This window comes from Lytechinus pictus, chromosome 14, assembly GCF_037042905.1.
Source record: "Lytechinus pictus isolate F3 Inbred chromosome 14, Lp3.0, whole genome shotgun sequence".
NCBI lineage: Eukaryota > Metazoa > Echinodermata > Echinoidea > Temnopleuroida > Toxopneustidae > Lytechinus > Lytechinus pictus.
The window spans coordinates 1,597,130-1,611,459 of NC_087258.1; the positions used below are offsets into that span (position 1 = coordinate 1,597,130).

The following is a 14,330-nucleotide window of genomic DNA, read 5'->3' on the forward strand; positions in this document are numbered from 1 at the left end:
GGCAGCAAATCATTTTGGTCCCCGTAACACGAACATTTGCGATCAATTGCTGTATTGTAAAGGCAATTGTGATTGGTAACTGACCTGGCTTTAATCAATTATAGAGGTAAAAATGAAATTTATTGACACCGTTGTTCAGAGATCAATGGGGGCTTCCAGATTATGCGATTGTCATATCGCTCTTCTATTTTTAAATAAATTATTTTTTTATTATATTATGTAGCATGTAAATCTATGAAATATCAATGTCTTGTAACTTTCTGTCGTCTTTTCAATCATTGTTGATTAGGTGATGAACCCTTTTTATATATTTCAACTGTTTGTGGTGATCTTTTGGTTTTCAATCAACTACATCTACTACACTCTTTGTATAGTGGTGATGTCTGCAGTGTCAATATCAGTCTCACTCTATACTACAAGAACAGTAAGTTTTGTTTACTCTTATGAATTATTGCACTTGCTCGTTATTAATGACTGGGCACCTGAACTTTCCATCGAAAATAACGACAAGATATTGCATTTTAGTTATGTATTATTTCGGTGTTAACCGGTGTACATAGAGGACCACACCAGTTATTTTTCACCGGTGTTGAATTGGTGGTGTTAGTTTTACACCTATAGGTGTCATTACAACACCTTTGGTTGTTACATTTACACGCTTTGGTGTTATTTTTAATCTCTAGGGTGTAATTGTAACACCTCGGGGTGTGGTCCTCTATTAACACCAACTGGTGTCAGTTTTAACACCGCAGTTTTTACAGTGTATGCATAATTATGTTTACGAGACATTCATGAAGTCGTATGAAAACAACCGAGGAATGAGTGAGGGCGCTGTAAACCAAGATTCTAAGGCCACCACAAAAATAAACTGAAAGAAAATCCCACTCCTTCCATCGATCACTATAATTTATTTCCTGACATATTATCATGTTTGTGAAATAAAAAAATAGTTGTTCTCAATAGTCAACGGTAATAACATTCTTTGATATTATCCGAGTATTTAACCATATATCAGGGAAAATTTATACTCCATATTTGCCGTCATGAACTGTCACCATTATATGTTAACAAATTATGAGAAACATCTTACTATTGCTAGTATAATGGATGGGAACATTTGCTTTACCTCTATAGATTTGGTTGAAGAGAGAGAATAGTGTTATTCTATTTTGTTTGTCTGTTTTTAAGGAGAGCACTAGACTAAGGACGATGGCAGACGTTCACGAAACTGTGGAAATCTTACGCCGAAACGGAGGTAAGTTTAATACACACTTACACCGCTTTAATAAGTGTCTAGGAACTCTCATATACGATTAGATATATCACCATATTGGACATTTTTCTTGTCTTCAATGCTAGTGTATGTAAGTATATTTGAAAAGCAGATCTTCTATTGGTGTATATTCACTGACAATTATACTCGTATCATTCCTAGGTTCCGTCTTGCAAAGAGTTTCGATAGACCTGGTCAACCACGACTATGGGAAGCCAGCAACGTCATCATAAATAGTATTGAAACTAAGTTTAGGGGCTTGCCTTCTATACAAACTTTTGCTTTTCTTGGCCATTTCTTGTTTCTTTTCCTTGATAAAATTAATGCAACAAATTGTAGTTTTGTTTAATTTATATTCAACATTTGTTACGAAATTTTATTGATTTGTCTGTATTATCGATCATATTGAATATGTATTGTTACTTTGATTATATTTTGAAAAAAATTGTTGAATGGAAATAAAATCTAAATCTAAATCATCTAGAATGCATATTTGTTCAATATATATATTTATATAAGATGGTTATATTCATGAATTAATCGTTTTGCTAAAAATTCGGTGCGATTCTTTTTGTTTACAAAAGACATTCTGTAGAAAAAAAGATATAACAGTGATATATTTCCATATAGTTGAAGTTGATATAATAAATCGTAACTCATTGTGAGACAGAGCCCAGGTATAGAAATATGATTTGATTAGATGAAGCATCGGCAATCTGAATTATTCTTTCATGAGCATCTAAAAGACAATGCTGGGTAAGGTACAATACAGTCCATATATGCTTTAGCACTTCATACATCGCATACATCGAGGCGTTGCTTTAAAAAAGATCGACGATATGAACATTATGGAACACAGTATTTATATTATTCAACAATCTTCTGAACATTCATTTGGTGCTATTTTCATTAAATTTCTCATTCATGATTCCTTTTCACAGTTTCTTCTATCATCATAAGATATCGTATTCACGATATTGGTCTCTACTTTTTGTATCAGAACATTTTAACTTATGATTACATGAATTCATGGAGGCTATTCTTAACCGTTATAACTACTTTGGTAAACATGAATAAATTAATTAATAATTGATGATTCAATATTAACGTCTTTAGCATAGGAAAATGGACACTCGTCAATTTTTCACAATTATTTATGTTATGAAGTACACCATTTTATTTTTTAGTGTGGGTTTTTTTTTATTGCAGCCAAAAGGCAGCGATGTACAAGAGTTATGACCACAAAAATAAAAGAAAACTTAAATTGATATGTTCATTAAGAAAATCACTCCCTAAAAAGTGCCCAATAAAGTATACATATTGAAATGAATAAATAAAAAAAATAGAAATAGTGCAGTTGAAATGGATCTAACGAGTGCTTGATACCACACACATCTTCATCTAAATTAGATCGTGAAACACTGACGAGTTTGGAGCTTGTACCTGGTGACGTCATCATAATTCCAACCAATGGCTGCAGTCTAACTTGTGACGCTGTTCTCCTAACCGGGAACTGCATTGTTAACGAGAGCATGCTTACAGGTTAGTGTGTGAAAAACCCACCTGAATATCAACTACTAGTATATCATGTATGTTGTCACCAAAAGATGGAATACAGGCATAGCCAAGTGTAATATTAGCCTATGGTATATCAAATACATAAAAACTCATAACTTTATAACTACATTGTGATTTTAGCCCTCCAATTGAATTTTTGAAATAGGTCCAACATAAATAATCAAACAAAACAAGACATAACACGAATTGTAATAAAAATGAAGGTCCAGCATACATATAACAACTCCAAGGTTTGTTATTAGCCATGCATCAACCATGTGAAATAATCGCATCTCTTTAAGTATACATACATTGTATGCGGGCATGCAAATATCCGATGAGCGGGGTAATAATATATAGGTAAAGCGCTTAGAGACGTCGTTCTGATGTGTTAAGCGCTATATAAATGCGGAATATTATTATTATTATGAAGTACATCCTTACAACAGAAACGTGGTCTTATGGAATCATTTTTTCCCATATCTTCTCAAAAAGAAAGATAAAATATATATGCAAAGCATGAATATAAAAAAGTGGAGCGACTCTGGCAGTCTCGCCTGCATTACGCGATTCAATACAGGGGCAGTGCTGACTTTCAAAACTACTACAAAATAACTATTCACAAAAAACACCATTCATATGATGATATAAACTGCGTTCAATAACCCTACATGACATTTGACCTTGATCATGGGACCTATGGCTTGTCTGGTAAAACTTGATTACCCCTATGTCCACATTTCATAAACTATATCCATAAACTAAAAAGTTATGGTAATTTGAAAAATACCCCCAACATGGCCAAAGTTCATTGACCTTAAATTACCTTTGAACTTAGTCATGTGACCTGAAACTCGCACTAGACGTTCAGTGATACTTGATTACTCTTATGTCCAAGTTGTTTTAAACTAGATTCATAAACTTTAAAGTTATGGTGGTAATTCTACAAATACCCCCAACTTGGCCAAAGTTCATCGACCCTAAATGACCTTTGACCTCGATTATGTGACCTGAAACTCATACAAGATGTTAATTATTACTTGATTAATCTTATGTATCAGTTTTATGAACTAGGTCCAAATGCTTTTTAAGTTATGATGTCATCTCCAAAAACTTAATCTTCGGTTTTAATGTTGACGCCGCTGCCGCCGCCCTCGGAAAAGCGGCGCCTACAATCTCTCTCAGCTATGCAGGCGAGACAAAAAATCGACTAAAACTCTCGGCTTACTATGTGATGAAAATAAGTTTTCTCAACTTGTTTGGAAGTTTATGTGGTACATTTATCTGTCCATTGAACTCGCTCGCAAAACCAAGGTATGAAATCAATCGAGAGAAACTTCATTGACGCATGTATTCTCTGAGGATATTGGCTTGCTTGTGTGGGGGACTCGATTAGATATCTGCGGTCTAGATCTTAATGCGTAGGGGACCTACCATAGACCGCTAAAACGTCAATATGTATTATTTTTGTTTGATTGAGCTCGTTTTGTTTGTATCTAAAAGGGAAATATCGCACGCAACTTTTGACCAAAGAAAAAGATTGAGAAATGGACTAAACACGCGCCAATCTCGTAACAACCCCTAATGAATAAAACAAAAGATGTATTAATACATTTGCTGCAATTTACTCTCAAAGGATGTCCGTATTATTTACTTCTGCTACACTGCCCTCTTCTTTCTATCTTTTGATGCGTCTCCATAATTGCTTTTTATTTCCTATTCGCCCTCTTTTTCTTATCTTATATTCAAGGTTAAAAAAATTGGGGGGGGGGGGGGGGTGACCTGCCTCAATATTTGCTCAATATTTACCTTTAGTACGATTACCTGTCAAAATTATATTCGTGCAATACGATTTCTTTCTTGCCGGTACCCATTTACACTTAGGTGGGAAGCGATATGATTCTCAATCCTGAATATTGCGATTCGCAGTCTGATCCACAATACCTCTGAAATTTCAATTTCAATTTATTCAATTTACACTCTCAATAAAAACATGAACAACATACATAAGGTACATAAGTAAAACATTGTGACAACATACAAAAAACATATTTATGAGAATGAGGGGCCAACAAAAAAGAGCAGATAGCCTTATTGAGCGTTGAACCAACAACTATAAGACAAAATCAATAAATATTACAAAAAAAAGATAACATAAATGAAAACATATATTAACACATACATTCAAAATATATAGCGTAGTTATACAAGCAAATTAAGAATACAAACTTAAAAGATGTAATTTATAATAACGTTTGAAAGAATTGAGGGTTCGGCATGTTTTAATAGAATGTGGTAAATTATTCCAAAGAATAGGTCCTTGAAAATAAATTGAGTTATGAGAAACTGAGGTACGTACTCGTGGTAAATGATAATTAAATAGACTGCGGGTATTGTGTTGATGAATCGAAAAATTAAGGCAAAATTTAGACATAATGGAATCAGGAATAAGTGATTTAGAACAAAGATACATAAATATTGCGATGTTATCTATGATCCTTCCTTTTCCAGGGGAGAGTGTTCCTGTCACAAAGACACCCTTACCAAATCCCCAGGGTGTAAAAATGGAATACTCCATGGACACACACAAAAGGCACACACTCTTTTGTGGAACTAGAGTTATCCAGGTTCGCACACACGGGGATGAGGTTGTGAAATGCGTAGTTACTCAAACAGGTGAGGTAAACGGGTAATAAGTTTATTTATAACTGTGTGTTCATGATCGAAAAGACAGTATGTATCGTCCAAATTTGCGATTTATTTATTAATTTTGTAGCTTTAAAAAAAATCAATAATTGATTATCAACATAAGACCATGAAACAGGAGAGAATGAACAGGTAACTCAACTTTTGCAGACTCAACTAGTTCTGAGGTATTATTATGGGGGTTATTAAATAAAATCATATATATATTTATATATATATATATTTATATATATATATATATATCATCTATACATGTGTGTGAGCCCGTATCAGTGAATCAAGTGAAGGGGCGTCCTTTGTGTATGTATGTGGAAGAGTTTTATTGATGAAGATATTGTTTAAGTGGGTGAGAGTAGGGGTGTGTGTGAAGGTGTGTGCCGGGGTTCGATTCCCGGCCGCGGCACCTATGCCCATGAGCAAGGCATTTAATCTACAATGCTATTTTATCCTGCTTTCAAATAAATGGAAATGCTATATGCATTATTGGTAACTGCGTGTGCAATTGTTAAAAAAAAGTGGGAGGTGCCGTGGCCGAGTGGTCTAAGGCTGGTCTAAGTATAGGGGTGCGTACGCGAGTGTGTGTGAAAAACGTTTGTGTTCGAGAAGGATAATTTATGTGTGCGGTAATTTATCACTTCCATTGACCATATTACAAAAATTATACTGATTGCATGTCGAAAATATCATGACTAAAATGCTGTCATAATATCTAAAACTTTCCTTTAAAAAAAATCCAAAGGAAAACATCCCTTCAGTTATGGTTTCCGACCGGACCGGATAACTATCTACCCCCCCCCAAAAAAAAAAATATATATACATATATATTTATATCAATATTTCACTTACATCTATCTTTAAAAAAATCTCAGCTTGTCTTTCATTTTGTCTTACTTTTGTTTAACAGTAAAAGAGACACACAATTTGGTATGCTAATTAAATTTCTTGAATATTTTCTTTTTCCTTTTTCATGATACATTGAAGGATTTTCAACTGCTAAGGGACAACTAGTGAAGTCTATTCTATACCCAAAGCCCACCGAAATCAAACTGTACAGGGATGCATTGCTCTTCGTAGGAATACTCACAATAATAGGTAATTATTATGTTACTTCATTTACGATCAGAGTTGGTCAAATGCGGCTCAGATAGTGACAAGTGCTAAGTCGTTCGTTCCATTCTTGCATATAGATGGGGATGGGGGCGTTGCTTAAAAAAGGAAAGAAAATGATGAAATATATTATTTTCTAAATCTAAATATATAACTTATTTCGCTCGCTAATGGGTATTCAGAAAGTTTGCCACATACATAATGTTCGGCGCCCTCAATTGGTTCAATTTCGTTACTGGTCTATTCCAGTGACCGTTGTGATTACACCCCCCCACCCAAAAAAAAAAAAAAAAAAAATTGTTACACGAAGACCTATTGTTATGGTCTCGGTCGCATTACATCAGGACAGTCAGGACCGTCTTATAGGCCCGTATTCTGAAGTCGGGTTTAACTTAAACTCAGGTTTAAAGTTGTGGTTTAAGTATGGATAGCCAATTGCTACATAAATCACTAATAGTTGAGATATCATATTTCAGCTCATTTGGCTCTCAAATCATTCATAATTGTCTAGGAAGTATAAATAGATGATTGTCTTCATCATCGATGAATCAGGAAAGAGCACAGTTAACATAAGAAACATACAACTTAATAAAAATTTTGACACGTTTGGATTCCCATAATTTTAGCACAGAGTTAGACCATGGTCTAAGTTAAAATTGACTTAAGAATATGGGCCATAGAGTATTGAAGCGATGGCGTCAGTTGCCATGGTGTCACGGCGGCCTGGTTCTAGACAAATAAACCCGCCGAATGACAGCGTGTGTTTCTCTTGGGAGAAAATGGCTGCTATGGGAAATTGATCGCTTGCAACCTCTTTTTCACATGAGCCCATGTACAGACAATCGTCAGCTGCGACTCTGTTTAGAACCAGCCCGCCATGACACCATGGCAACTGACGTCACACTTCGGTACTCTATACTTGTCACTTGAGAGATACAAACAATTCGTTTAGTATGGGGGTACTTGTATATATTGGGCATTCATTGGCAAAAATTAGATGTGTTTGGGGTAGATGGTGAGAGAAGTGTATGGCAACCTAAGGCAATATGACATAGATTTAAGATTTAAAGCTCTGTTTTTAAGCAAATGAACTAAAATTTCAAATGACTGGGTGCTAAAATGCGAAAGGAGAGAAAGAGAGAGAAGGGACGAGACGAGAGTAAGGGAGAGGGGGAGAGAGAGCATGTTATGAGGTTCGTATGGAGCCCCCGGGGGGGGGGGCACTCGACCAAAAAAGTAGTGGGTATGTGCCGTGGGCGAGACAAAAAACGGGGGCCTTGGAGCGGGCTTCGGAACGACAAATGTTTGTGAAAACGGGGGTCCTTAATTGGAACGGGTCGCCTGCGTGTGATTGCGTATTCATCCCTATGGAACGGGTATACGTGCATGCAGCTATAGCCCGGCGGCACGGGCGCCGGGTGCGCTAGCGCTTTTCACCAAAACTGCGGCTTATTGTACCAGATCAATACGGCCGGAACGGCGTAACGGAAAATATGCGAAGCTTTGGAGCGGATTTCTTTCTTCTTTTTTTCTCGATAAGAAGAAAATGCTATGCTTTGGAGCGGCTTTCTTTGTTCTTTTTCTCAATAAGACAAAAATGCTATGCCTTGGAACGGAAATTTGAGTGTAAAAATGGGGGTCCCCTCCGCGGCACATACACACTATGCATTATATACCAAGTGCCTCCCCCCCCCCTGGGGTATGGAGCTTTGATGTTGATTTAATTTGATTTGATGTTATTTGATGTTATTTTCATGACAGTATTTCTCCCAATGAGGTGAAATGTTGTCTGACAAAGCATCTAGGAGTGACAATTCAACAAGGAGGAAATATAACCTTAGAAAGGATTGTAAAAAGGACATTTCTGAACCTAGGCATACTGCAGCTAGGAATATGGCTACGAAACTGGACATTACTGACCACGCGTCAGATACCATCCCGAGTCGCACGGCGCCGGTCAACGGCCAATCTGATGTCCCGTCAGCTGGTCAGCCAAGCGAGAGGTCAACTACCATGACTACGGAGGACAATGATCTGAAATGTGCCATAAAACAGCAAATAACCGAGGCATTGCGGTGTAATGAGGTAATTAACACTTACACCGAAGCCATTTATGATGTTATTGAGCAACGTTTGGAGAGGAAAATTACTTCTAAATTGTATGAGGCGATTAACATGGATCTAGATCAGAAATGTAGTGAAATAAAGAAGCTTGAGAAAGAGGTGAGAACTCTGAAAACATCAGTAAAAGCAATGGAAAGTGCAAATGATGATGCTGAGCAATACAGTAGAAGGAATTGCCTTATACTACAGGGAGTAAATGAATCACCTAATGAAAACACAGATACGAAAGTTCTTGAAATCATAAATCAAAACTTGGGAATCAACATCGGCCCCGAGGCAACCGACAGATCACACCGGCGTCTGAGCGTCCATGACAACCAAGCGTCCCTGGATCATGAACAAAGACCTACATATACTGACGCTGTGCAACGAAGCAGTCCAAGAGCTATCATTATATTATAAAGTTCATCAGCTACAATGACCGCCAATCCGTTTATAAAGCTCGGACGAAGCCCAGGCACGCTCGAGGTATGAGGGTGTTCATACGGGAGTCATTGACCAACAAACGCGTTCAGTTATACCGGGAAACACTGCAACACTAAGTTAGTCTGGTCACAAGACGGAAAGATCTATGCTCTAACCAAGGAAAACAGACGTGTTCATATCAATTCTAAACACCATATTGAGAAACTGTAAGACTTGTGTGTTAATGGGAACGATATATCTAGAATTATCCCTCCATATGGTTATTGCATATCCAAGTATAATTTGCTGTAAAAACGTATATTACAACGAGAATGCACTTTTGTGTGTCAATTGCACTAAATGGTGTCATCTTACATGCTCCGGAGAGAATATGAATTTGTTTTAAGCGCACATGACTGGATTTGCCCTAAATGTTATTTTAATGAACTACCTGGTAACATTTTTGATGAAGATAAAAACACAGAACCATTGGATAATACATTGTTGAATAATCAAAGAGATGGAAATGATATCGATACAGAAATTGAATCATTTCGTTTTGAAAAGGGGATGAGAATTGCTCATTTGAACTGTATTTCATTAACTAAAAATCTAGATGAAATATCTGACATGGATATATTGACATTAAGTGAGACACACCTAAACGAGAATATATGTGATACTGATATTGGTTTGGATGGTTTCGACATCATAAGGAAAGATAGAAATCGCTCAGGTGGTGGGATAGCTATATACATAAAAAGTTCCATAAACTATTCAGTACGGAATGATATAACTGAATATGATCTGGAAATGATTGTACTGGAAATCAAACAGTTAAAGGTAAAACCATCCTTTGTAGTTGCGTGGTATAGACCCCCTAATTCTAATGTTGATAGATTTAATTTATTTGAAAATGTATTTCTCAAATTAGATAGTTTAAAGCACGATTATGTTATTCTCGGTGACATAAACTGTGACATGTTGGCAACTCGTTGTTCTTGTCAAACTAAACACCTACTCAAACAAATGGATACGATGGGATTGGCCCAAGTCATAAACTCACCGACAAGGGTTACCGCCACAACCTCTACGTTGGTAGATTTGATACTTACTAATAACAAAACTAAAATAAGAAATGTAAAAGGTATACCTATTTCACTGAGTGATCATTATATGATTTGTTGTATTTGGGGTAAACAATGACAACACAAAGATGACGCACATAAATATAAATTGTCGAGGAATATTGGAAAATTTAATATGACGCGTTACGATGAAGACATAAGATCAATTTCTTGGGAATCAGTTTATAACTCTATAATGTTAAAGATGCCTATTATTTGTTTGAAGATGCATTAAAATGTATAATTGATAAGCATGCCCCACTTAAACATACCCGAGTAAAGAAGATTGAATCACCGTGGATTAATGAAGATATAATTCAAACTATTCGTAAACGTAATGAAGTAAAAAATAAAGCAAAGCATACCAAATCAGATCATGATTGGGCATCGTATATATCGGCGATTGAGAAATGACGTCACAGCAAAGATCCGTAAAGCAAAGAAGGATTATATTTCTACCTCACTTACTAGTAGCAATGGTCAATCTACAAATGTATGGAAATCTTTGAAGTATGTTATGCCTCAGAAAAAAATAGATCTAAACTTGTGCATAGGGACTTAAATTTACTTTTTGTGATATGCGCTATAAAAGAATGGTTCATTATTATTGTGGAAATAAAAAACGATGGTATAAAACTTCATAACAAAACATCAATCTCGGAGGGTTTTAACCACTACTTCTCAAGCATAGGAAAATGCATACAAAATGAGATAACTCTAGATAATACTGGAAACGGTGATTTTGAGTCGAATAATGTATTTCCAAACAACGTAAGTCTTTCAGATTTTAAAATAGTTACTGAAGAAGAAATTAAAAAGGTAATTAATAATCTTGATTGTAAGAAGATGGGGGGACTTAATGACATACCAACATCACTAATCAAGCCAATTCTAGCCCACATAGTAAAACCGCTTTATTAAATCATAAATCTATCATTACGAACTGGTGAAATACCTCCCCAATTGAAGATTTCTCGGGTCACACCTATGTTCAAAGGTGGTGACAAAACTGAAATGGGAAACTATAGACCCATCTCTATACTGTCTGTATTCGCTATAAAAATCATCTATAGAGAAGATTGTATTCAGTCAAGTGTATGAATATTTGAATAAGCACTCTCTACTTTGTACACAGCAGTCGGGTTTTCGACCCAAACATTCGACAATGACAGCTTTACTCAATGTCACAGAAAGCGTTCTTGATAGTCTGGAAAAGGAAACCTTGTCGGGCTAGTCGCTTTAGATCTAACAAAAGCGTTTGACACAGTAGACCACCATATATTGTTGAACAAATTAAAAAGAAGGGCATTGATGGACATGTTCTGAAATGGTTCAAAGATTACCTTGTTGGACGTCGTCAATATACAGTTGTTAATGGTGTTAAATCATCCTTTGATGATATCGTTTGAGAATTCCCCAGGGGAGTAATATTGGCCCACTTCTCTTTGTTTTATACATAGGTGTCCCTTTATGCAGATGACACGTGTATATATATATATATATAGAAAATAAAAATGTGAACGTTCTTGTAAACAACCTTAATGATGATCGTATTGCAATTAACAAATAGTTAGCGAATAATAGATTGGCGTTGAATATAAAGAAATGTGAGTTTTTGTTGATTGGGGGTAGACATCGGATAACAAAAATAGAAGTACCCAATGTTTTATAGGACCTAATGTTATCAAAAGAGTCACTCAAATGAAATACTTAGGAATTTTTATTGACCAATACCTTGACTGGAGCAAACAAATAGAAACAAGACGTCAATAAAAATCTGTACCTACTCAAAAGAATCCGACCCGGGATCCGACCATTCATAACCAAACATACAGCACTGATATTTTATAAGAGTTTAATACAAAGCAAATTTGATTACTGTGATATAATTTGGGACAACTTAGGAAAAGTTTTTAGTGATAATTTACAAAGAATTTAAAATAGAACCCTCTGTTGTGTATTAGACGTGGATTGGATGTACCCATCCGAACATATATTTCAAGAATTAGAAATTAAAAGATTGTTAGAAAGAAGAAATGTACGCACCTTACAAACAATGTACAAGATAATGCATGATATGCTACCAGAGAGTATTCGTAAACAATTTATTTTAAGTGATTGTAACTACATGCTAAGATCATCGTCTCTAAAATCAAATTACCATTAGTTAAAAGCAATTATAAGAAAATAAGTTTACAGTACAGGGGCCAGAAGCTGGTGACGCACTACCTAATGACTTAAAAGTAACTAGTTTCAACATATTTAGATTGGACGCCAGAGTGATGTAACCTTGTTTGTTTTTCTTTGTAATATTGATGATATTTTAATTGTATATTTATTTCGTATTATGTATCTTAATTGTATATACATGTAATGTGATTCTAATATGTACGCACGGACGTTTAGAAGAACAGCCATTGGCTGAAGTTCATTTACCGTGTTGAAATAAAATAAATGAAATGAGAGAGAGAGAGAAGGGGGTGAGTCGTAGAATGGTGGAGAAAAAACACACACTTGTGTTTGAAACTTGTCGGTCGGGTCTTTTTATCTTTAGCTTGGTTTTGAAAGTACATTTGAGATATCGAAGGACTAGACACCGCAATCCATCAAGGCATCGATTTCTTACAGTCGTTCTTCTTACAGCTATGTTATTATGGGTTTTCCGGTAATCCCTGAAAAAAAATCAATTCAAATACACATAACTTTTCTCGATGACTTGGTTTAATGTACTGTTCTTCCTGTTTCATTTGCCGCATCGACGCTTTATTTCATTAAAGTTTCAGCCATTTAACAAAACTTTAATTGCCACCGAGGATATGGCTTCGCTGGGGAAAACGCCTCTCAAATTATCAATGCCCGTTTTATATGTTCTTGAAATTCCGTGCAATATGAAATTAAATCCTCTATTATCAAATCAATAATTTATCATGCATAAGTGTTTTGTCGAATTATTGATAATCATAATAGGTCCAGTGGTATTTATCAGCGTGAGATGAAATAATCGCTTAATACCCCTTGGAAAATGATTTTTCGACTATGTACTCATGGTTGTACAAGTTTGAAAGGTTCTGTTTTATTTTAGTTCACCAATTCCATTCGAGAAAAAGAGCTGTTATATTCAATAGACGAATTCATGTGGATAATTGGTTCATTCTTTGATTCGTAATCTGTTTTGCTTTAATCACTTTTTGTGAATTACATAAATTCTTTTTCGGGTTATCTTTTATTTAAATCTGGTATAAACCTGAAGCTATGATTCCCATTTAAAGATCCCTACATTGGAAAAAAACAGCGCACAGTAAGAACATATTATTTACTTGAAATGCCAAATTAACATAGTGACCGTATGAAATTAGAGCATTCTCACGCATAGCCTTGTTCAGACGCGTGTCCCTAGTCGAAGTAAAATTTTATTATGCATAAATTAGAATTCCAAAGATATTTATCTTGTCACGACCCAGATGTAGGTTATTGTGGTCGGAGAAAGGTTGGAAGGAAGGGTCGGAGGATGCCCAGTCGGTGTAAGGTCGGTGGAAAAGTCGGAGTTTAGTGCCCGTCTGAACAGAGTTACATGGTTCATATTGTGTCATGCTGTGTTCATACCAGTAGGAATCTCTAACAAGATATCGTATATCAATGTGGTAACAAATTAAATAGTAAACTATGAAACCGGTCTGTATACGTCTGGTAGACGTCAGGTAAACCATAAGAGCATCCAGGATGTTATTACTATCAATTCACAATAATTCTGTCTGATTAGAATTTACAAAAACTACCCCTTACATGGTGTCGCAATGATCATAATCCAGGATATGTATTATATTTCTAAAGCTTTAAAAGAGGCAAGAGTAATTCATAATGGTTGAGCAAATTAGTAAAGGGATGAATTTAGAACATACATTATTATGTAGGACGACGTAAAAATGTTTTGATGAAGGAAGACAAGGTAAAATAATTTCTTTTCTAAATGCAATATTGGGGTATTGATAGTTCCATCAATCAGTTTTTGTCTTAAACTATCATCTTTATAT

At 35.5% G+C, this 14,330-nt stretch overlaps 1 protein-coding gene across 1 annotated transcript in view; it reads left to right on the plus strand.

Annotated features, from left to right (window-relative positions):
• LOC129276076 (polyamine-transporting ATPase 13A3-like) overlaps window positions 1–14,330 on the plus strand; it is a 54,395-nt gene that overhangs the window by 11,036 nt on the left and 29,029 nt on the right. The window contains exons 8-12 of the mRNA XM_064109716.1: window positions 290–424; window positions 1,189–1,255; window positions 2,684–2,815; window positions 5,342–5,506; window positions 6,518–6,628. Of these exons, the coding sequence (XP_063965786.1) occupies window positions 290–424; window positions 1,189–1,255; window positions 2,684–2,815; window positions 5,342–5,506; window positions 6,518–6,628 (610 nt within the window). The remainder of the gene's footprint in view (window positions 1–289; window positions 425–1,188; window positions 1,256–2,683; window positions 2,816–5,341; window positions 5,507–6,517; window positions 6,629–14,330) is intronic.